Source organism: Tenrec ecaudatus, chromosome 4 (genome assembly GCF_050624435.1).
Source record: "Tenrec ecaudatus isolate mTenEca1 chromosome 4, mTenEca1.hap1, whole genome shotgun sequence".
NCBI lineage: Eukaryota > Metazoa > Chordata > Mammalia > Afrosoricida > Tenrecidae > Tenrec > Tenrec ecaudatus.
In genome coordinates this window covers 43,716,235-43,741,080 of record NC_134533.1, presented here as the reverse complement: position 1 = coordinate 43,741,080, position 24,846 = coordinate 43,716,235, and the positions used below count along the sequence as shown (strand labels likewise).

Below are 24,846 nucleotides of genomic sequence, written 5' to 3'. Positions count from 1 at the left end.
GATATGGCCTTCCATATGTACAACACAAGTCAATGTTTGTTATGACTTTCTTGATCCTTATTTATAAGACAATACAAGAGGGAACCATGTGTGTGTGTTTGAAATCAAAACGATACACCGCACAGATAGAGTTCACCACGTTCTGGGACTCATTGTCAGGGTTCAAATGGGGAGCCTGAAGAGTAGGAACAGATGCTTCTTGCGCTTAATGGTCCTTTCTCTCGTTTAAAATCTTTCCATTTATTTCCCTAAGATTTAGTGATAAGTTTAAACACTGTAACTAAATTACCCAGCGGCTTGGCAGCCATCACAGAGGCAAATCTTTTTAGAAATCCTAGCAATCTGTTAGATCGTGGATGCTGTGATATAGAATCTGCATGCTCCATGTAAAAACACGACCTCCGTGCAACGGATACAAATCCATCATGCACATGGCACCATTTCCAAATGGAGGGCACATGACTTTCGGATTTCGACATTTCCTTCAGTCACCGACTTCCTAAATCTGGGACGACTTATTCTCATTAGCCCTAAGCAAACCTGCTTTCCTTTGATTTTTAGCTGTTATTTTACCATCAAAGAGAGCCAGCCAGGACTGAGTCTATGGATCCCGATGTTGCTAGGATATGTGGATTGGTATCTGATGAAAATATTTAACTGTACAGGAGAAAACTTTCAAGTGTCCCGGAAAATAGACTCCCGTCTTCCACTGTGGAAGACAGGCCCAATCCTGGGGCTTCTCACAGACAGCAGGATTGGCCTCCCCGTGCTTGGAAACAAGCATCCTCTGCGGAGGGCTGTTTAGTTGTGAAAACTAGCCAGGTTGGTCTTAAAACAAGGAACACACGTATTTATAGTAAAACACGTTTTCATGTTTGTTTTACAGTGAAGAGAAAAAAACCCACAACCCCCAGATTTTTATGTACTTTGAAAATATATTTAAAAACATTAAAAATTCTATATTTAAAACATATATTATATGTTAATTAGTACACTTAAATAGAACTTGTATTTACAATAGGCTTCTGATGCGGTTACGTTTTAATGCCAATTTTTTTCAATAACATAATTATATAAATATACTAAAATACAATAAATATTTTTTGTTTGTTTTACATGGTGAATAATATCTTTACCATAGAGAGAGAACAAGGCCACAAACATTTACTTACATTTTCAATGGGAATCACCATAAAAAAGCAACAGGCCTGCTGCCATGCATGAAACACTTCTGCCACAAAGGGACCACAGCAAGACTTCAAAAACAAAAACCAAACAGCGGAACAGAACAACAACAACAAAACAGAAACAAACAGCAACAGAGGGAAATTTCAACACCATAAATATTAGGTCAACATAAGCCACCAAGCATGTGACCGTGATATCCTTTATCTGAGAAGCGTGCCGCACAATTGCTGGATGTCGCCTATGGAACCACCTAACAGATCTGACCCATGTCATCATTTGAAGAGTTGATGGGGACTCTTTCCACCCCCTAGGGATGGGAAGGGGTGGGGCCGGGTGGGGGGACATGTGTAAAATATGTGTACCTCAAAAGGAAGCTGAAAGAAGTTAGCAAACAGCAGATAGTCTTCCAAGCATTCGTTGCATGTTAAACATAATTACAAAGAGTATTTTCAAACGGCATAAAATAAACCTAAACGATTTCGTCCTGAAGATCACTCACTCCTTCTTTTAATGAGACGGACTCGAGTGACAGTGGAAAGGGCAGGCTGAGTTCTACAGAAGGCCTGAACAGGACAAAGAGCTTGCCGGTGTCAACTTCCTCCCCTGGATCCCGGGGGTCATTCTCTTGTTTAGCCCTCACACTGCTAAGATACAGCAGCGAGTTTAGGATTTTCTTCTATTTGTGATCCTGAGCCTGGTCTGACCACTAACATTTTCAAGGCTGGCAACTGGGTTTCGCATGAATTTTCGGTGAGGCCCATTTTGCCCCCAGGACCACGGAGACTCTTCCAGGCTCCCGACTTGACATCTAGGTCAAGATGTGAAAGGGTGGAGGTGGCTGGAGCCTCCACTGCGGAGTAAACTTTGCCAATTCTGCCCCGGCCTCTTCCACTGAGCAGGGCACCTTTGAACCTTGGTGTTCTGGACACCCAGACACCTTCTTAGAGTGTTTCTGGACCAGATTTTCTATGGGTGGGGCTTTCCGCACGAAGCCTTTGTCTATCCCCTTCCCCTCTACCTAATTCTGAAAAGATAAAACCCTGGTTTCCTCAAGTCTAGTTTCAGCAGAAGCGTTCATGTAGCAAACATCTATCTCCGTGCATCTATCTGAGGATCAGAATGCACATTTTGGCTCCTCACCTGCTCTCAGCGAATCCAGCTTTATTCAAAAGAAACTAATCACTGGGAGGTGGGGCGGAGAGTGTCCGCCCGCTTTCACATGGTCCTCCTGGGAGAAGCTCTCGAGCAGAGTTAGGTAAAATAGGCACTTAAAGTGTGAGGGCCAAGCAACTCCGTGTGTCATTCCAGAGGCCTCCCCTTTGGAATGTCTCAAGTATCCTCCCCTACCCTGACCTAGACCTCAGGATGGCCACGCAGAAATTCCTCCCGCACCACCCGGAAACGCTCCGTCTGCGCCACCTGGCCTCTACATCACTGGTCCGTGGCATTTCACTGGCAATGTGGCTTCCTGCTCTGATCCAGGTGTCTGTGGGACCACACAGAACTCCACCTTTTGCTTGCAAGACACTCTTAAGTCTTACCACAGCTGACCTGAAAGTCTACCCACCCTCAAAGCACAAGCAAATTCTCCTTGGGGTTAGTCGTGTTTGCTTTTCTCGTTACTGCCCAAAGAGAAGAAGAAAAGTCACTGTTGCCCATTCTTATGTCAGTGCCACCAGGTGACAAAATTTGTTCATTCAGAGCATCGGTCAGATATTTCTCAGTGTGCAGCTGATCGTTTTCCTTAAGAGAAACCAGTAGCACAAAGGGGATCCGGAGGGAGAGGGAGAGAAAGAACGTGCTCTAAGGACCTCTTTCCGACAGAGGCAGCTTCCCCGCCCAAAGCAGGGCCTGGGAAGTGCACCCTGAGCGCTGTGTTCCTCTGCCTCAATTTCCATTCACTTCTCAGTTATCTGATTGATACTGCGACCTTCTTTACCACCTAAAAGTGAATCTTTGACCCGCTAGAACACAGCCGGAACAAATTCTTTTCCCATCTCGACTCCCTGCGGAAACTGGAAACTAAAAGTCAAAACCAAACAAAACTAAACAAACAAAAGAACACAAAACGAACAAAACTACTGCCCCTCCCATCCCCCCATCCAGTAAAGCGAGGACAACAGCACCAGGACATTGTTTTAATTCCAACGCGATCAGAAGTGAAAAGCAGTGAAACAGAGTGCTAACAAGAACGAAGGTACCTACTGTCTAAAATGTAAACGGAATGTTTTGGTTCAAATTTTTGTTGTTTTTGTTTTTTGTCTGTTTTCTTAAAGAGGACAGTTTATTATCAATTCACCATTAAAGTAGCATGCAATTTATTATTATTTTTTTAAACTTTTTACGTTTTCAATTCTTGGCAACGGCAACAAACCACAACATTATCGAGGAATGTAATGCAGACTTTTAAGTTGTGCGCAAATGACTGTTTCCCTTCTGGTCATGGGCAGGTCCAATAAATAGAGTGTAGAACCACTGTACTGTATAAACTTCATTTATACATGCAGTTCATAAAATTATTTTTTTCTTAACTGAATAATTTACCCTGTTAAGTATATATACAAATAGATAATTTTTGTCTCAATATAATCTATACAACATAAATCCACTATCTGCCCCTTTTAATGGTCAATGTACATACACAGGAAGTGTCTATCCTTATGAACCGCCAGCCAATTCTCTTCTTGCTATCCATGGTAAGGGCCCGCACGTACGACTGGGTAGTGCGGCACTGCGAATTCCAGTGCCTCTTGTCGATGCCCCGGCAGCCCTCCTTTGTGTAACCCAGGGGGTTGCACTTGGTCTCGTAGAAGTACTGCTTCAGTTGGCCTTTCGAGACAGGAACTTTTTCCAGGACCGTGACTGTCCCGCCCGACATGTCCACTGCAGTCTTTTTATCGGCCGCGGTTACCCACTCACTAATACTGTCACACACGCTCAGCTCCCCGCGGCGGGCAGGGTCAGAGTGGCGCCGGACCCTCATCGACATGTTTGCGGCATCCAGGTAATTTTTGTATTCCTCCAGCAGGAAGAGCAGAGGGGGCTCCAAAGGCACTTGACTACTGAGCATCACCCTGGACGTGTACATGTCCGCGTCCTTCGCGTTTTCTTCATTGGGCCGAGCTTTCTGGTCCTCATCCAGCAGCTCCTCGATCACATGTTCGAAAGTGTCAGCCAAGGAAGGCAGGCCTCTGGAGGCGGCCTTCGGCCCATTCATGCTCTCCAGAGTCCCATGGGTCCGCACACCTGGGTAGGAGGCCATGCTGCCGTGTCCTCGGATGTTTGCTTCTTTCATGGGGGCAGCCTTCATGCAACCGAAGTATGAAATAACCATAGTAAGGAAAAGGATGGTCATCACTCTTCTCACCTGGTGGAACTGGGAGGAGAAAGCAGAAACAGGACACAACACTGGTTAGAGCTGGCTCTCACCGGGGGCAACGGGGCCCATCTGATTGTAATCCCAGGCCATCGTGCAGGGTCAAGGTTCTTTATGTATTGGCGATAAACTCCAGGGGCACCAGACACAGCTTAATGTCAGCAGGGAGTAACATGTGCTCTCATATAAGCCAGAGGCGCGCAAGATTTTCCCTACGACCTAGCATAGAAACTTGAGATCAAATGGCTGGTGAGAAAATGTGGCTTCAACGTCTCCTTCCTCCCACTTCAGCAGCTTAGTAGGTTTAATTTTTAATGATCTCTGCTCATGCTGTCACTGGAAACACAAAATCCGAAATGTTACTAAGCAACAACCGCAAGCGTCATAGTAAAAAAAAAATTTTTTTTTTTCTGGTTAGCAACACAGTCCTCCTACAGAACGCGTGACAGGAACAGCAGTGGCCTGAGGGGTCTGAGCGGTCTTCTCGCCTTGTGCTGTGTCCAGGCATGAACAGCACAGCAGGAGAGGCGGCAGGGAGCTTTACCTTGACAGGTGGGGTGGGGTTTGGTGCCCTCCCATGGAGCAAAGCCCATTGCTGGATTCCCGAAGCCAGTCTGTTTTAAAGATAAGGGAACAAAGGGCTCTCTGAAGGACTTACCTTGTCAAGAAGAAAGTTGCTATTAGCACTCGAGCCCTGCCCCCTTCTGGGTCTAAATGCTCTTTCTACTACACCTGGGTGGTCGTCACTGAAAGCGTTTTGCTTGTTTCCAAACAGAAATCATTTTCCACATTGATTTTAATGATGTGTCTGTGCCTGGGGCCGATGTCATGAAAACAATGTGTCTGCTTAAGAAACTGGGGGAGTCAGCATTCAAAAAGCATCGAAGTCAATTTCCAATGCCTCCCATATGTAGACTTCACACTGTATCTCCTCTAACTCTCAGAGGCCCTCACCCCTTGGCTTTTCTGGTTACTAATCAGACCCCTCAAAAGGACGCTCGGCTTCTTTTCATATTGGAAAAAAAGGTCGTGTGTGTGTGTGTGCGCGCGCGCGCGCGAGCAGGCGCCAGCCTCCGTGTGTGTGTGTGTGTGTGTGTGTGTGTGTGTGTGAGAGAGAGAGGGGGGGGGGGGGGAGAGAGTTTTGTATTCATCATGCCTCTTAAAAGCTGAGTGGCATTTTACACATTTTGGAAAAGGCAGCTTCTTCCTGTGCTTTTGAAGTTTCCTGGGAAGTCCCTTAACAGCATACCACACAAAATTAATCTTTTCCTGTTTGCCAGAGGGCTGCTCTACTCGTTATTTGGCTCTATACCTGCAAGAGTGTTCTAGGAAGCCAATTAGACTCGAATAAGCAGCATGAAAATATACCTATCGACGAGCTCAAGGTTACCATCAGATGGCGGAGGACTTGAGACTCACTTTACCCGCAGCCTCCCCCCACCCCCCAGGAGTAAAGAGAGGTGTACTTGATCCCCCCTTCTCTGCTCTGGAGTTGAGACTTTCATAAAGATAGATACCCATGTGCCCTGGTTATTGTCTTCTGAAAATCGTTAGGAAAAAAGCACTGTGGTTCTATCAGTACATGAAAAAGCTACCTACCTCCAGTCAACAGGTCTTATTGCAGAAATGGCCCAAACTGCACGTTTTTCAGGCTTTCTTAAAAGAGATCTCCCACTATGAGATTTTATCACCAGCCCTCAAGACAAGAAACGCTCCTTGCGGATTCTCACTCACTGCCCATTTAGCAAACCCACTGAGAAGTGCCTGATTGCACAACGGTCTGAGATTGGAAAGGGTAAGTGGGTTTGCATAACCATCAGGATCCATTCTGCGAATACTTGGACATTTGTGAATGCCATGGACCCTCAGGAAGGCTTCCCTTCCGGGCAGGCAGTAGTTCTACTCCTGAATGAAATTCCTTTCGCCTAATAATGCTCCCAGTACAAATTAAGGCAACCCCAGGGGTTCCTGGAATTTAGGTCAATGTTAGATCAAAGAATGCAAATTTAGAATACTTTGCTCTAGCCATCTATATCATAATCATGACCTATGTGCTGGGATCAGCTAACTTTTACTACCATATTTTATCCATTTAAATATCATTTTCATGAAACACACCATTTTATCTACCACGAAGAGTAGAGGAAGTCAATTATTCTTTTCTTTTTTAGAACTTTTGTTTTATACTGACTAAAAGAGCTCTTTTAAATTTTGGCACATTTTACCAGATATAAGTCTTCTGCATATACAAAAAAGAAAAATAACCAAGATGAATTGATTAAAACAATGACAACCATGTTGTGACTGCTGCCTCAGCAGCAAGAAGGCTGAGCTGACATTACTTGTAAGTCACATCCCAATTTCAGGGATCTTAAAGCATGTGTGGATGGGTGTGTATGTGGGGGGTGGTGAATCTTGGAATCAGGGAAATATAATAAATTGAATAACTACACACTGCTGCGAGTATGATATGGCGCTCTCTTAGAACACTGAGTAGAAGATTCCAGTATCACTACTATAGTGTTGAGTCTTTTGAGGATACCTTTTTCTACATTAAAGTCATCCTGACTTTACTTGGTGTCGTTCATCCTTTTATTAATCATATATTGATTAGGAAAGTGGAGAAGACCAGTATCATTTTATCCTCAGTTCTATAAGCCAGGGGAATAAATAGCAGCTCAATCAATACTCCTTGGCTTTCAGCGTGAAGCCCAAGCCCAATTAATAATGTTTGGTTAAAATTCAACTGTACTCTGAGTAGCACTTCTTCAACACTGCCGATCAATTATACAGCCTTGAAGCCTAATGGCTCTACACCAAACTTAAAGATTGTTTTGCCAGAACAAGGCTTCCTTCTGATATTTGTTTGTGCCGGTGGTTCTTAATGTTCAGGGAAACGCAAATCACTAGGTAGAAATCTTGGACTCAAGGTTGGGACCCCTTTTTCTTCTGGCCTTCAAATCTACTTGGTCAATAAGTCCCTCTGGATGTTTCCTTCAAAATATGCCCTCTCCCTCAGCTTTCTCTCCGGTGTGGTGCCACCTGGGTTCCGCCTTCACCGTCTCATATTTTGCGATCATAGTATCGCCTGAGGTACTGGACGTCCTTTCTGCTCCATTCAGTCTCCATTCACGTTTTTCACGCTCTTGAACCAAAACTTGAAATGGCTTTGTTGTACTAAAGGAACAGATCGAGTCTTTTTAACCTTAACTCTCTCTAAAATCTAGTCTCACCCTAGGTAGCTAACTTTATCATCTTACTCAATGCTCTATCACCTCTGCTCTGGTCAGGCCGGATTCCTAGAGCCCCATAGAAGTAATTGCCTGGAAGTGACAAGTTCCATTCCTACGGCAGACTCCTTTCTCTCTCCTATCTGGTAAGTCTTACTTATCCTTAGTGCCACACTGAAGCATCAAATTATACGTGCCACCTTCTCTAATTACTTCAGCCTCCAGAGCAGTCCCCTCTTCTAAGATTACACGCTGCACCTCATTCAGTGTCATGCTCATTCATTTCCGTTCCTACTCACTCACCGGTGAGTACGGTTAATGGGATTTGCTAATTAATGGCCAGACGGTAAGATTTTTGAGAGAACGGGTCAGGTCTGACTCCTCATCAGAGATAAGAAAGGATAATAGTATCCCTTGACATCTAATCGATTCCAATTCACAGCAATCCCATAATGGTAATATTTTATAAGCACACACTGATGGTCTTTTTTAACTATGGGAGAAAGAGTTCTGAATAGTTCACCTTTTTAAGGTAAGTTTTTTATGTGCTAAACACCAGTGAAACTGTAGGCATCCTATGAGGAAATCGTGAAAGGGGAAATCGTGAAATAAGGGTTCAGTAAAATTCTCCAGCATAAGGACACTGGTGAGCATGGCACAGGAGTGGGCGGTGGTCCTGTGCTGCATCAAGTAGCGATGCAGCAGAACCGACGTGATGGAACCTAACAACGACTGCAATTCTGACGTCTCAGCCCTTCAAAGGAGACTTTACGTATACTGTTAGTGTCTCTCTCTGTGTGCATATGTACACGCTTATCTGTAACACATGTATCAGTGCTCTATAACTCTCCCCAAAGCTGACACAAACAAACTCCTCCACATCTATCCAATGCGAGGAGGTTTTCTTAGCCCCAGTCTCAGAACAAATACAATTTGGTAAAAGTTTAGTTTAAATATGAAAAATCTCTAAACTTCCCACAAATCTCAAAATTCAACCAGATGACCACCCATGCCAGCATAGTCTCTTGATTTAATAACTTGAATTTGCAAAAAAGCTTATGATATGCGTACGTCTTATATCATTTGGTTATCACAAGAGCTCAGGGAAAATATTATAAGACAAGGCAATTATGGCTCAGACAGAATAAGTAATCCGTCCACTGTCTCCAACAGGCCACTTATCTTCATGCTTCCACCATCAGGACAGGTCCTGGTTTTAGACTATTAATGTAGGAAACAAAGGCCTTGGACCATGTGGTCTAAGAAACAGGTTATAAAATATAGATGCCATGGACTGCAGTTGTATTTCTTAAACCCAACTTTCTAAAGGCATCACCTTTCAGATACTACTTGTTAGTATGACTCGTAACTGCTAAGACCCTTCAACTCCATGGCGTAGTTATTTCTATGAATAGAATTTCCTTTAGTCTTCCTGTAAGAGAAAGTTTGGGAAAACAATATTAAGGATGTTGAAACCACGTTCCCATATTGAGAGCTAAGAAGAGAAACCGAACGACAGTACAGATGCCGCAGACATCTGATTTGAGATAAAGAAATAGAAAACTTTGCTTCCAGTCCCTTTGAGCCTCATTTTTTAAGAGATGGATGAGTGCTATCAATGAAAACAACACAGAAATAAATGGCTATGGGTTGTAGGTAGTCTTATAACCAACAAGGATAATGGCAGTGATGAAAATATTGCCAATTAATATTCTATTCCTAGAATACAAGATGTAAACCTATTGAGAGATCACCTCCGTGAGACCTAGCAAATATTACAAAAACTTGTAGTTTCAATCTAACATCTCTAATCCATACATTAGTCTTACTTTACCTAGTCATTCACCAAACATGGTTTCTACCGTCAAGTCTTACAGTCTAAGAGGGGGGTAAGACATATAGGTAGCAACTAAATTAGAAAGGTAGGAAAAGGCCCATGAGGGTAATCAATCACATTCTATAGAAGAGAAGGATGTGTTCAGTTAGGGAAATCATGTAATGCTTTGGGGGAAAGGTTGCCAAGCTTGGAAAAGAGCTGAACATATGCCGAAAAGACCCCGGTGAAAGGATGGCAGCTTGATTCAAGGAGCTGAGGTAGGAAGGCGCGGTGTAAGGTTTGGGAGAGAAGCGTTCTGGGGTAGGTCCAGTGACAGTGAGATGGAAAGATGACCGGATTACAGAGAGCTCTGAGGGTGATGCTAGCGAGTTTGGACTTGCCTCAGAGGCAGGAAGGAGCCAAGGGGAGCCAAGGGCATTTCTTCCGGAAGACCAGCTACTGCAGTGTGTGGAGGACTTGAAAACTAATGGCTTGGATGAGACAAATGAATTCATTGATATTCTTTTCAGTGGTGATTTACCTTTTAAAAGAAATATTACATATCACTTTACTGGTAAACTAAAGGCCTAGATATATCTTTTAGTATTTATTTTAAGTTTCAAAAAACTTGTGTATATATTTTAAGCTGAAGTGAATCGCAAACAGAAAAGGAGTTAGGGCGAAGTGCACCATGGGTGAATGGTGACCACCAGTGCCTTCTGGGGAGAAAGAGGACAATGAGAGGTGGAGGAAGGGCGGGGCTACAAACTCTCATTCCAATGCCACTCAACTTTGACTCCACTGTTCAGCACTCTTAATTCAAAGATCTCAGAACACTTTGCAAATATTAAATAATAAGGGTCCTGGGAAGTGCAGGTAATTATGATGATTCCCATTTTGTACAGGAAGAAAGAGGACCAGAGTTTTTATTTTGTTTTGTTTTTTAATTTTTTCCCAGAGTTTTTAATCAACTCATTCACTCACTGTTCTTCCCCTGATAGAACAAGGCCAGAGCCCCGGATTCCAAAGGGAAACTAGGCTTAAACTACTATTTTCTTCCATTCCTCTGCATTATTTTGACATCCTTTCTCGGTATTCATATGTTGCTTAACCAATAAACCTGCTTACAATAAATAAACAACTAAGGAAAAACAAGAAAAAAATGCACATTCCTCAAATGAGTTGGTATTTCAGATCCATAAAAACTATGGGAAGAAATATGAGTTTTACAGATGCTCACCTTACCTTGATACCCACTCAATTGAAACTAATAAATATTTTAGCAAACGATATCTGATAGTGCAATGACTTCAAGACTTAGAAGGATGTAGCTTTTAAAACATAATTTTTAACTGTATGTAGGAGTTGCATGGTAGTTACATAATTGTCAGCTTGAGAGAATTAAGAGTGAAGGGGTGGAGTCTAGCCTGTCAATCAGGTCATAACCAATGAGGCCTCTGGGTGGGCATGGCCTTCTCCTGAGGATCCTGGGAACTCCTGTAGTCCACCTTGGAAGTGAAAGACTCTCTCTCTCTGCTCACTCCCTGAGAAACACTGCAGCTAAGACACAGGCAATAACCCTTGAGTCTCAGAGCTGCAGAAGCCGCATGGAGACGCCTGCCAACGCTGAGATGTTTACACCACCACTGGATCCACAAGACTTCCCACCCACTGGCCTGCGATCTTTCTGCATGTGTTCTGTCAGTCTGAAGAGGACTTTATAGATCGGACCAGACATATGGGATAATATTGAAAATTATCAGACTTATGGACTCGATCTGGACTGGGCTGGGATGCTTTATCAATATTCAACTGCTCTTGTATCTGAAGTTCCTTCTTACATATATATCAGTGTCCATGGATTTGTCTACCCAGACTAACACAAGTTGCAAGAGGACAAGCCAGAAAGTAGTGCTGCAATATTAAAAAAACACTATTAAACCAAACTATCAAAATATGAAGCTATTGTTTTACAGCACATCCTGTATCTAGGTCTCTAAACTTCTGAAGGCTGTGTTGCCATCTCTTGGACCCATGAAGAATTTTGGGCTCTTCGATTTTCACTGTGTTAAAATGGCAGATTTGGCATCTCCGAGGGACTCAAGTCATGTTCCTTTTCAATGCCTGCTCTGCAGAGAAAATGAAGTCAGAAGAGGCACCATCAGGCTGTTGGGTGTATGGATAAGGTTTCCCAATGAAAATATCAGAGGACAGTAACCAGGAATACCGATGTGGTGGGAAAGAATTACTCAGTACAATTTTCCTAGACTTTTTCTCACCGATGTAGAAACTTTACACTTCTTCAGAGTGAGCCCGCATGAGAGTCCTTTCTCTTGCAAGAAATGCTATTAAGATGACACCTTGGGAATAAACAATAAACAAACAGGTGTCTTAACCTTCTGAGCCGACCTCTTTGCCTTAACTTTAACTGATCGAGCAGATCCCACTAGAAGCCCCTGCTTTGATTGAACTTTTTATTAAGGCGCCCTAAGCCTTGTAACACAAGTGTACTCCTGAGAGAACCTGTCTGATTATCTTTGAAGTGGCGGTGGCAGTAGACTGCCCAATGCAATGCCACGTTTGATTCCTTCCCTGGACATTGATTGGGGATCTAAGTAAACCAAAGTCCTCTTTTCTCCATGTACCTTCATGTTGCTTCTGGTCCCTGTTGGAAGACTTCTGTTTCCTTGACGTTGAAATAAAATCCATATGGAAGGCTGCTGTCTTTGATCTTCAGCAGCAAGTGCTTCAAGTCCTCCTCACTTTCAGCAAGCAAGGTTATGTCGTGTGCATATAGTGGGCTGTTAATGAGCCTTCTTTTTTCCTATTCTGAAGCTACATTGTTCCGTTTTTGTTTTTAATTAATCATTTTATGGGGGGGGGCTTTTACAAATCTTAGAACAATCCATCATTCAATATACGAAGCACACTTGTACCTGTGTTGCCATCAACATTTCCAAAACAATTTCTTTCTACTTGAGCCCTTGGTATCAGTTCCTCTCTTTTCCCCCTTCCTCCCCTCCCCTCTCATGAATCCTTGATCAATTATATATTGTTATTTTGTGTCTTACACTGTCCGTTGTCTCTCTTCACCCACCTTTCTGATTTTCATTCCCCTGGGGGAGAGGGAGGTTATATATACAACCTTGTGGTGGGTTCCCCTTTCTCCCCCCGCACTTCCCACCCCCACCTTCATGATATCACTATTCCCACTACTTTTCCTCAGGGTTTTTATCTGTCCTGAATTCCTAGAGCCCGATTTCTTAGATTATTTGCTCCGTATACAGATTGCGTAAATATCGTGTAAAAATATGACTCTGGTGCATCCCTTTCCTGATTTTCAGATCAGGGACCTAGCGTTATACATATATGTAAATGCCATAATAAAAATAGCTATTTCCCAGAATCTTTCATTTGACAAATACATTTGCAGAATGTGTACCTTTACCCAAAAAAAAGCACCGTAAGTTTGGTCCTCTATTTCCCCAGCCTACTCTCCAGCACATTCTAACAAAAATCAAGATTTTCCTAATGATGGAAAACCTACCCCTCCCAAGAGTAAAAGTAGACCATGTAAAGCATGGATCGGGTGGATAGTCTTTCCTGAATTGCCACCTAGAGCAAGTTGTACAATACCCTGCACAAACCAGATTCTCCACAAGCACTCACTGACTCATCGTCCTCTGGGCTGGCGATATTCATATGCGCAGTCTCTTAGGGCTGTGCAATTAATCAAGCATAATTCTTAAAGCAAACTTTAATGAGGATACACACGCATTCCTTGCAAAGGGACTGATCTGCACCAAGAGTATCCCAGGGCCTCGCCAACCCCTAGCACACTCTGCCACCAACCACGGGCGTCAAAGTCCTTCCATCGGTTCTGTCCTACTTAGGACACCTACTGATTGATGTGCCGGAGCCAGCCCCGGCTTCTGGAAAACCAGATCAGCACGCCCCATCCATGCCGTGCCCTCCTCTGCCTCCTCTTTCCAGAGCAGCACCACCCAGCCTGCGCGGAGCTCTAGTCTCTCACGCAGAAGTCCCGCAGCAAGCATCTGCAGGGCACTGGACTACCAAACGAATGTTTTCCAAAAGTGTTTTCTTGTTTTATGTTTTTTTAAATCTTTAAGAACCAAATGGCAGTCAACATTCATTAAAAAGCCTAGCTTTTTAAATTAAGATATTGCTTTCTCTACAACTTCAGGAAGGACTTCTTATTGTGACCTGAAGTTCAGATGAAACAATGCTGTAACTACTGTATTACCCAAACCAATTTATTGATCAAGTTCTCATATGTGACAGACAGTGATGCTTATTAAGGAGATTCCATCTATCTGGTTCCATGAGATTTCAGGGGCCCATCTGTAAGACAGCGCCGTAAATGTAAATCAAGCCAGCTGCCATCAACAACCCTGAAGTTCAAGGTCCAATTACCCTAAAGGTTCCATGAAAGCAGACTGCTGCACCTTCCTGCTGAGGTGGCCTCCAACCGCTGACCTTGCAGTTGGCAGCAGAGTGGAATGGTAAGTAGGGGGATGGAAAGGAACCCTAGTGGTGTCGTGGGTTACCCAATGGGCTGCTACTTATAAGGCCAGCAGTTCAAATCCACCAATTTTTCCAAGGGAGACGGAGGGGGTGGCATGTTTCCATAGAAAGTTACAGTCTCCCAAGCCCTAAGGAGCAGTAGTGTAGTTCTGTTCTGTCCTACGGAGTGGGACTGACTCCACGCTGCTGGGTATGGTTTTAGTTTTTAGAAGGATAGAAAACATATGACATTGTAAAACAGGAATTTAAATTGTATCTAAATATACAGACTCTCAAATTTATAGGGAAAAATCCAAATATAAAATTCATTTTATACATCCTCGTCTCACAAGCAGGAGCCCCGGTAGTGGAGTGGGCTGTGTATTGAGATGTCAATCACAAAGTCAGTGGTTCAAATTTGCCAGCCACTTTTCATGAGAGAGATGAGGTGTCTGCTCCAGTCTAAGGCTGACAGCCTTGGAAACCCACAGGGGCTGTTCGACTCTGTCTTATAGGGCTGCTATGAGTCAGAATTGACTTGATGACAATGGGTTTTGTTTTTTAGCCTGAAACCAGTAGCCCTGAAAGTGCAGTAGTTAAGTACTCAGTCACTAAGCCAAAGGTGGGCAGTTTGAAGCCACCAGCTGCTTCAAAGGAGAAAGGTGGCAGTCTGCGTCTGTCAATATTATAGCCTGAGAAAGTACATCTACTTTTTCCTACAGGCTGACAGGAGTTAGAATCCACTCAATGGCACATGACAACAAACCAAAACGTCAGATCATTTACCTGGGCATTACATTTCACATTGCATATATCAAAGCATTTAAAATATGTTAGGAAACGTACTTCAACAGCAGGAGAACCTTGTGGGGTCTTAACTTAGATTTCTCAGAAAACTTAAGTGTGATACAAGGGCCAGCGACATCAGTGTCACCCGAAAGCCTCTAAGAGATTCAGAATCTCTCATTTCTCCTCCCCAATTCAACATCACCTACTGTTAGAACCTGTAGTTTCACAAGAGCCCTCTGCTTCAAGGTGATTCACAGGTACTACATAAGATCTGTATTCTCTTTGGGTCAACTGGTTTTTCTACTGTTGTTTATGCCGTCACAGGTCGGGTATCTCTAAACATGACTGGCTTAGTGAGAATTTATAGAGAACTGCTGACCTACATCCAGACTTTCACTCAATCAGTAGTTTTTATCTAATGGCTCCCAGACAAGCGCACGCATAATTAGCATCCCTGACCTGTAACAAGCCTATCAGAAGAATGCTGGGAATGATACAACCAGCTACAACAGGTGGGGCATTTCCAGGCACCTTGATATTACTTTCAGCCAAATGTCACTGGTCCTTTCGAGTTCTTTTTGTCCTGAAAGGGTGAAACAGAGACAGTGACTAGGTAGAGGATGGATTTATCCACTCGATTTATTTATTTCTAGACTTTTCCAAAAATTAACACAAAAGGCTATATGAATCATGAAATTAAAACTCAACCAACCAACCAAAGAAAAACAAAAACCCAAGCAGTCAAGGAAGCAACAAAAATATCTGCCCTCCCACAAATAAAATAACAGCAGTAGCCCCTAGCAACAGCAACAACAAAACCTTAAAACACAAGGGTAAGTATCAAGAACCAACCACTGCCTCCGGCCCAGAGCTGCCTCTATTTCAACAAGGTGGTGGGCAGGCAAGGCAACATGACTTATCAGTCAGGTTCCAGCTTTCAGAATCACTTGCTTCAAGACTGAAGAAATCCCAGAATACAATTTTCTGGGATGAACAGCATTATGAGTTGATGGGATAGTTCATAAGCAAAACTAGGTGTGTCCACTGAGCGTCATACGAAGGGCTGCAAAGGCCACTTGTTTCTAAACACCAAGTTCACCAGTAGAGATGCCAATGGTTTGCACTGGGAAGCCTGGTATTATTACTATCAAATCATTTATAAGTGGACGGAGCTCAGGTGACACAACCTTAATTTACCAAGCAGTGTCTCAGATGTTTGGTTCCCCGTTGAGCCCCACACAGAAAAGTACAGACGTTAAACTAGCTAACAGGCTGTCCCAATTAAAAACAAGGCACACCTAATAACGGGGGCTACGGTAAAAGTATAGACGATCACTGTCTTCCATGGTCCTGAGTCCAGGAAGAAGCAGACTGTGCCTAAAATAATAATACAGGATGATGCAACTGTCAATCTTGTCCGTAAGAAGAGGGGATGCGAGAACACCCTCAAACAAGAGGATGGAAGGATTCCCTCTTTTAGGGCGAGAAGTTTGGCACTGCGTGAGGATTGGGAACATTCTAGAAAAGTCACAATTAAAAGAAGAAGAAAGTTAATACTAATGCATGCCCTTTTAGTCCCTTTCTTCAGGATTGGCAACTTTCAATCAACAGGTTGCCTCTAGGGGGTTGTTGGACACTAAGAGCTCATGAAATGCTATGGGAGTTCCTACAGCTGGTGGCCAACGCCCATTAGACACCGAGTTACACACTGTTGCCACACAAACACACCCTTAATGGACCCCAGAGTTGTGGTAAAGGCATGTCCTTCCTGGTTTTTCCAGATGGTGCTCCTGAAATTTTCCACCGTCAATGTACTCCTGTGGTTAATTAGTTATCTGAACAATTTCCATGATAGAAAGAATACCTGCACATAATCAGACCCATCTTTGGGCGAAACAGGCAGTCTTCCGCTTCCTTAATTCAGAAAGGGCTAAAATGAGAATGGGGCGAGCAAGGCTCACCTGATGATGGAGCCTCTCTAGCGCAGACCTTGTCCTCTGAAGAAGAGAAACCATGACATTTTAAAAAGCGAGAGGTGAAAACAGGTGGGGAGAAGAAATTGGAAAGAGGAATTGCCTCAAGACATGTAAGAATACCTTTCCCTTGAAAGGGGCCATCAAGAAATCCTGGAAGAAAGATGAAATTAGCAAGAGAAGGCGACTCGTTCTGTTTCTTTCTCACCTTGATGAGACCATTTTCAGGAAACCAGTTTGTTAAATTCCACTGAAGCGCAAAGGCACACACCACAGCCCTTCTGCTGGGTTGTGGAGTCATACAGAAGCGTGTGGGTAGCTGCCACAACATGTGTGGACATGCAAGCCTTTCTGTAGAGACTCAATGTTCTGAGCGTTAACGAGGATTAATCTTGTGCACACATGGAGAAAACTGGTGGTTCAACACATGCAGTTGTCCTTCGGGTTATTTTTGCATTCAACTCTATAATTTCTTTAATTACTTACGGTGAAGCATAGGAAAGCGCTCATTATTTGTAGCTTAATTCAGGAGGAAAAATAATTGAACGTGTTGCCCTGCCCAATTCCCCACCCCAGGCCCCGACTCTTCCAAGTGTCACTGTTTACCTGAGTATCACAGGCAGCCAGCTGCAGGGCACCCTGCATAATGAGCCTGCATTATGGACGCTGTTCATGAAACTGGCCCTGTGCCAGAGCTACTAAAAAAGACAAGGAAAACATGAACATCTCAGATGACAAAAAGCCCAGGCGGCTGGTCAGAACATATCCATCGCACTGAGGCCACTAGATGGTACCTATGAAGAAACACCCAACTCCATGTTGCCATGATTACCAGACCTGGAGGAACATCCGTTTGGCCCCACTCTTCTTCACTGAGCACCCAATTCCTTCAAAAGACATGTAAACTCAAATATCAATCTCTGGAATTAAGGAATGGGATAAAGCTGTATATCTATGTAACAAAGTCAAATCCAATGCCCTAGAATCAACCTAGATTTATCATGACTACATGGTGTCCCTAGAGGGTGGAGGGGATTGGTCTGCAAGGATTCCAAGGCTGTGAACTTGACAGAAGCAGGTCAGTACCTTTTTCTCCTGTGCAGCAGCTGCTGAGCTTGTGTTATGGGGGCTCCACATTTCGACATTGGAAAACAACCCCCATCACAACCGAAAAACACTGCCACCAGGTTGGTTCCAACTCATAGCAATCCCACAGGAGAAAGTATACCTGCTTCAATGGGTGTCCGAAACTAGAAATCTTGACAGTAGTGGACAGCTTCATCTTTCTCCACAGAGCAGCTGAGAAGGTGAAACCCCAACCTAGGGTTAGCAGCCCAACACTTAATCTCCTCTGCTACTAGGGAGCCTTATAATTCGACCTAGGACCTATGAATACGCACAATGCTGGTGGGAGTGTCGGGGGAAGCCTAGAAAATGCTTGGGGTGGGTAAATGATCAAGATAAGCAATATCAAACCTTTCTTTACATCCAAAAGATGACAAGCATGTATTGGCTATGCAACAGATATTAGAATTATTCACCATTTTCAGTTGAGGACACTGAGCTTCAGAGAAGTTCAGTAACTTCCCTAAGAATAGACACCCAGCATATGGTAGAGACAGAATTTGATCCCCAAAGGCAGAGTCTGGTCTCATAGTCAAGGCTAGTTCACAGTGGCTCTTTCCACATGAGGTCAGGTGTGGAAGTGTGTCTCACATTTCAAGGAGGCCTACTTGGCGGAGACATCTTACAGACCCTCTGCACCAAATTCTTACTTTTTAAGTCAAGCCTCATGTGGTCCTTCCTGATCACCACAGTTGACTTACATACAGGCTCCATGCGCACTCTATAGGACACTAATACTTTTTTTTTTACTACCCTCTTCCTAATACTGGATTGCTCCAACGTACTCGCCATACCACACATGCCTGCTGAATAGGACACGGTGTCAACATGATTTATGAATATAATTTGTGCTGTTAGAATAGTTTTCCCCTCAGAAGATCTCTTAGGGCACCAGAACAGAACCACATGCTTTTCAGGCAAATAACCGCAACAACCTAAAACCTGGGCACCAACTTCACCGGACCAAGAACAATTTCAGTCAGAAGTCAGGTGCTATTGTGTCCTTTCCTCCTTAACTCTTGTGGAATAAAGTCTTTCTTTTGAGCACCCAAACTTCATCTTCTCAAGTCTAGAGACTTAGGTCTCTAGCTGCTCCACTTGTGACTCCTCCCTTTTGTTCTATTATTCGAGAATATAGCTGAGGGGCTGAGAGTGAAAATAAAGTTATGGCAAGGCATTCTTTCCCACAGAATCTCAAATTCATTCCAAAAGAGTAACTCAAACAACCAGCGAAAGCCAAAAACACAGAAGAACGCACAGTCCAGCATCGACAAAGCAGAAAGCCTCTCAACAGATGGTGCCAACAAGGACAACCGAGTCAAAAGAGGCAACAGAACAAACAACATGGAGTGCAGTCTTCACAAGGGTTCTCAGTAACCAAACTGGTACCCAGAGGCCTGCGAGACAAATGGCAATGGCAGAGTGGAAGTGGACCCCGCAGCCCACCACTACGAATGGATGCAAACCTCTGCTGACATCTTGTGTTAGGTCCCAAAGGCACAGGAGCCAACCCCTTGCTTCGGGCAATAGCCACGAGAAGAAATCAGACTTTCAGAGCTGCACGGAGCCTGAGAATGAAACTGGAAATGCCTGTTGTGAAAGCTTCGACACAGATTTTAACAAAAGCAAATGTGTGTGTGTCATGCAACTTTGCGCAGTCCGCCCTATGCCCAGGAATTACCTTTTGTACAGGTTAGGTGTGAGCATCAATGTAATCCCCCAAGTGCAGTGATTTCACTGGAGGGGGAGTGACTTTCCTTTTTAAAGTGATCCCGTCAAACCATGTCATGTAAAAAGAATGTCCATTTGCATCCCATACACCTTCTGGCTGGGCTCCACTGATCGCACTGGAGCTAAAGGGCAGCTTTGTGAAACGGGCCCCCACTGTCTTCGGACACAAATGTAAGATTGAGACTCAGTCTCTCTGACCAGCATGGTAAGGCCTTACAGGAGCAAGACCCAAAATGCATGCAATCCACAACGTGGAGACGTTATCTAGGTCATAAATCATCTGTTTTTACACGATGCCCTATTTGCACAACGCAGGAAACTGCCTGGCAAGCTGAAGGGAGAAGTCGGGCACTATTGCATCATAATTCCATGCTTACATTGTGCTCTGGCAGTTTTCATCTACTTTTAAAAGCACTAATCATTTCATTACAAATCTTGGGGTGGGGTGGCACAAAATCACTGCTTAAAAAAGCATCCCCTTGGGAGCGAGAGTTTTAAACTTGGCAAGACTTCCTCTGTGATTTGGGGCATATCTCTTGAATTCCGTCCTGGAAATAATATTAAAAGCTGGGGAAAGGGTGCTGAAAGGTGGGTACACTGTGCTCTGCATGCAATTGTCTGTCTTCATAAGGCAGGCTGTGGTCTTTAGATCCAGCATTGATAGCATGTGAGTAATGAAAGGATGCTCAACTTTCCGTTGCAGAAATTCCACTCGCTGGATGTCACTGTTTCGTAAAAGCCCATGGCCCCGAGGAGCCATCATTTCTACTGGCACGAAGGTCTCCGCCAGCTCCTAAAACTGTGCAGCACTTCCACGGCAATGCAAGCGAAGAGACTCATCCTTCACTTAGCAGTTCACCTCCCGTTTCTCACCTTTTTATCTCATCCCTTCTTTGGCGAGGCTGTGTCAAACCTTGGGGAGGCTGTGTCAAACCTTGGGGAGGCACTATCAAACACTGCTGGTTGGAATGCCAAAGAGCTCAAGCCCTTTGCAGGGTGACGAGGCAGAACCTATCAAGATTATAAATGCATTTCCCAGCTGGCTCAAACATCCTACTTCTGGGACTAAATGAACAAATATATGTGCATGTGAACAAAATGATATATATGTAAGATGATTAATTGCAACAAGTTATGCCAATCACAAAAAAGACCACTGGAAATAACCCAATTTCCAGCTACAGGGAATTAGATAAACTATAGTACATACTTAGAATAGAATCCTTGTAATGGAAAAATGGTTAGATCCCCATGCACTAAGAGAGAAAGCTTTCTGGAATATATTTTAGTAATGAAAACAAGGGACAGAGCAGAGTATCTTGGGAGGAAATAATGTACAGATTCATATTGACTTGTATTTCTATACCACACACTATAATCGAGTCACAGGCAACTGATGGAGATGGTCATATATCTGTAGATGGTGTGCGTTGGAAGGGGAATTGAGTGGGCAAGAACAGGAAGGGTGAGATTTCTCAGTGCCGACCTTTTAAAATATCATTTTGATTTTTTAACCGGGCAAATAAACAAACTATCAATATACATCGTAAAACTAACTTTAATTTAAAACAAAATTTAACCCAGTGCTGTCTTATGCTACCAACCTTAGTACATCAAGTCAAACATTCTCTTACACTGCTCTGATTCAACAAATAACCCCAGAGATTTACTCCAGTTCTTTTGCTGATTTGCTTCCCAGCGGTGACTACAGTTAAGGAATTTGCGACTACCAACAGCTCAGCTTCCAGGACATTTCCTGGAGGAAACAGCATAAAGTGGGATCACTGGGTATCAAAGATAGCCCCAACTGCTGGGCTGAAGACCCAAATTAAGGCCCTTTGTCTAGCCCTTTCTATTGAGTTGACCATATGAAACAGTTAATACTCAACTTTTTTTTTAAACCTGTAAATTAGATAAATGTAGGGTATACTCAGGGTGAATAAATTCATGGATCCTGCTGCCTCACCGAATTCACTGTGCTAGGGTAAGAATGCCCAGCTGCTTGCCTGCCTGCCTGCCTGAGTGCAGCCATTATGCCAAGGGATGATCGTCAATAGAAAAGGCTTTGTAAACTGTAAAGGGAAAGGCTACCAACCATTGTGGTGAAGTACAACACAGCCCTGGGGAGGACTGTGGCCCAAACACAAGAAGTGAGGGGCCCATTCTGCAAAGTCTGAGCCTTTGACATGTGGGGAAGAAAGAGCATCTCCAAAAGGGCCGACTCTAAACATAAACAGAGCACACGAGCAGGCTCACAAAGACTGGAGGAGAGGACATGTGTTTAAATGACTCCATGAGGTCATCTGCGATGGAACAGTCTACAAAGTCTGTAAAGCGTAGTGGGAAACCATTTGAGAGAAAACTGCAAGGACACCGACTTCGGAGTGCATGACCCCAAGGAAGGCTCCTATTCTTCGTGATCAGGACTCCACTTAGCGACAGGGGCGTGCCACGTACAGGGAGGCATCTCACTGAGCTCCAAAAGTCAATGCAAACTTCAAACACTTCTGAAAACGCTCCCTCTGGACCTTTGCCCCCCAATTTAGAGACCGAATGAAAAGCCACTCTCAAAAAGCAACCCCCCCCCAAAAAAAAGCCCCAAGCAAAGCCTCTCATCTCCACATGTAGAATCATCTGGAAAGCAGATCTCCCGTGATTCGGACGGCCAAAGCTGCGCCGCGACGTTAAACGGATCATGACAACCCAGCAGTCGTTTTCATCACCTTCCTGAAGTGAAACATTCCAAAATGCTCACTGAAGGTGCCCCCACTCTCTCCAGACTCCAGGCTAGCAAATAGCCAGATAACTAGACAGCATGACACACAGAGGGCCATTTGGAGGTCAGAAAAAGCAGTAAGAGACACCCTTACCAGTTTGATTAGGGAAGCTCTGTTAGGTGAGGTCTGTCCCAGTTGGGTCTGAGTGGCGCAATGCATTCTGGAACCACCTTATAAGGAAATGATGAGCCCAGGTGTGGGGACATGCCCAAAAGCTGGGAGGCCACGTGGGATTCCACCTCCTTCCTTCCAGTTGGTTCTCTAGGAAGTTTACCATCCTGTTCTTTTTGACCTAGGGCTCTCTTTTGCACAAAAGGCTTAAGCTGCCTCTGATTGGAAATAAAAATGAACACCTGATGCGCAGGCTCGCAAGTGGCTATGATGTGGAGTAGATTTCAGCGGGGCTTGCAGATGAAGATTGGCTAGGAAGAAAGGCCTGGCAGTCTGCTTCAGAAAACCAGCCATGGAAAACAGGTATCTGATCCACCACTGCGCCTGGGGTCTCCCTGAGCTGGGGGACAATTCTACAGCACATAACAACACGCGTTGACAAATGGTCTATTCATTTATTCACACACCAAAGCTTATAGGGACTCGCAGAGTTCGGATGCACTTTACTATAGGAAAATCCATTTTCGAGGCTGCTTCACCTAAAAGAGGAGTAATTGACTAGTTAACTCATAATGGATTCTTCAAATGACCGAATCCCAGCTTAAGTTGTCACAGATTTTGTAGTACAGCAAGGAAATCGGGGGGCTCTGGAGGTGGCCACCCACTCTGAGTTACCTAGCAATTGTTTTCAAGAGAAGTATTTCAGTGTTGCCCCAAATGGCCAGTTTTGCATGGCTCATCACCAGTCACAGGTTTACAAAGTGAAAAAAAAATGTTTTCAGCGCTCATAGGATAATAAACTGAAATGCACCAGGTGTGTGTCACAGAAAAGATACAAGCTCGTGTTTCCTCAGCAGGGCTCTGGGCACGGTTAAAGCTGAAGGTCATACAGCCCTCATAGGAAGGCAGCTCAGCTGCAGGTCATGTTTATTCCATGAGGACAGAAAAGACTCAGATGTTGTTTCCAGCTGCTTTTCTGCCTGGTTCTCCTTCATAGCTACCAAGGTCACCCATCCTTCCATGGTCGGGTTATTCACGGAAGCCTTTCTGTTGGATGTCAATGTATCAAGCGTGCCGTTTGCGGTGGCCCTGCAGCTCAGACTTCAGGTAACAGTTACCTGTGACCATTTCAGTGAACAGACATTCTGGGAGCACACGTACCTGGAACACCAGGTGAGCTGGAATTTCCGCTTGGAGAACTTTACTATTAGAAGGAAGATGGCTGAGTAAGACACAGATACAGGCAATTTCAGCATAATGTAGTGCATGATGTATCTGAGGCATGGGCAAAGCAGCTGCCGAGTAGAGGAGATGAGAAATGGGAAATAGCTGCAAGGGAAGGTTGTGGGCCCCGGTTTCTACTCAATGTAGATGCTACTTTGTTGAGTATCAGACTGTGTACCTGCCCATTGAGAGTTTAATGGTGCAAGATTCAGGAGCAAATAAGCCGGACAACCAAAGACTTACCCAATCAGAGAGCTTTCCCAAATTGATAAGAGCAAGCCAAAACCTTTTTTTTTTTTAAAAAAAGGGCATATTTAATCACGTAGCAAGTATCCAGAGGCCACCGATGCCCAAGGTACTCAATAGTCAACTATGTCATCTGTGGCCAATCTTGTCTTTTCAAAGGGTTTACAGAAAAATTGGACAGTAAAAGCTAAAATACTTGGGGCTCAGCGGGGAGCAAACAAACACCAAACTTACACCAGCAGCATCTTTTACAAGAGACCTTATTGCCATTCTTTTTAAAAAATAACTATCTACTTCGCCTCCTATTATTACATATCTAGAGAAAAGGATGCCTCATCAATCTACCTCGTTCACTCCAGATTGTGAATTGAGAAGTGAATGGAAATAAGTTAGCGAATGGGGTCAAAACACAGAATCAGCTTTCTACCAGCAAAAGTGTATTAGGTGAACTGGTGGTGGAACCAAAAACCCAGGCCCTATGCCACCCACGCCACTGTTGGCAGAGAAGCAAGAACTGAGAGCAAAAGTTGTCAGGGTCTGCAGGAAGTAAGTCCCTCATTTACCAATTACTGCATAACAGCTGGAATGCCCAAAAAGCCTTCTAAAGTTCGGGTATGGTTGCCCACAAAGACGAGAGAATTCCACACAGTGGTTCATTCTTTGGTTTACAAGCCAGGAGTAACATGTAACATCATGCTTCTCTTTTCCCGTCTAGGGAGCAAATTTCCTCCTGGAT

At 44.0% G+C, this 24,846-nt stretch overlaps 1 protein-coding gene across 3 annotated transcripts in view; it reads right to left on the bottom strand.

Annotated features, from left to right (window-relative positions):
• Positions 1–1,476: 1,476 nt before the first annotated feature.
• BDNF (brain derived neurotrophic factor) overlaps positions 1,477–24,846 on the bottom strand; it is a 41,875-nt gene continuing 18,505 nt past the window's right edge. For all 3 annotated transcript variants that reach the window (XM_075545961.1, XM_075545963.1, XM_075545962.1), the window contains exon 2: positions 1,477–4,564. In XM_075545961.1, coding sequence (XP_075402076.1) covers positions 3,797–4,543 — 747 coding nt within the window. In that variant the 5' untranslated portion in view covers positions 4,544–4,564 and the 3' untranslated portion in view covers positions 1,477–3,796. The remainder of the gene's footprint in view (positions 4,565–24,846) is intronic.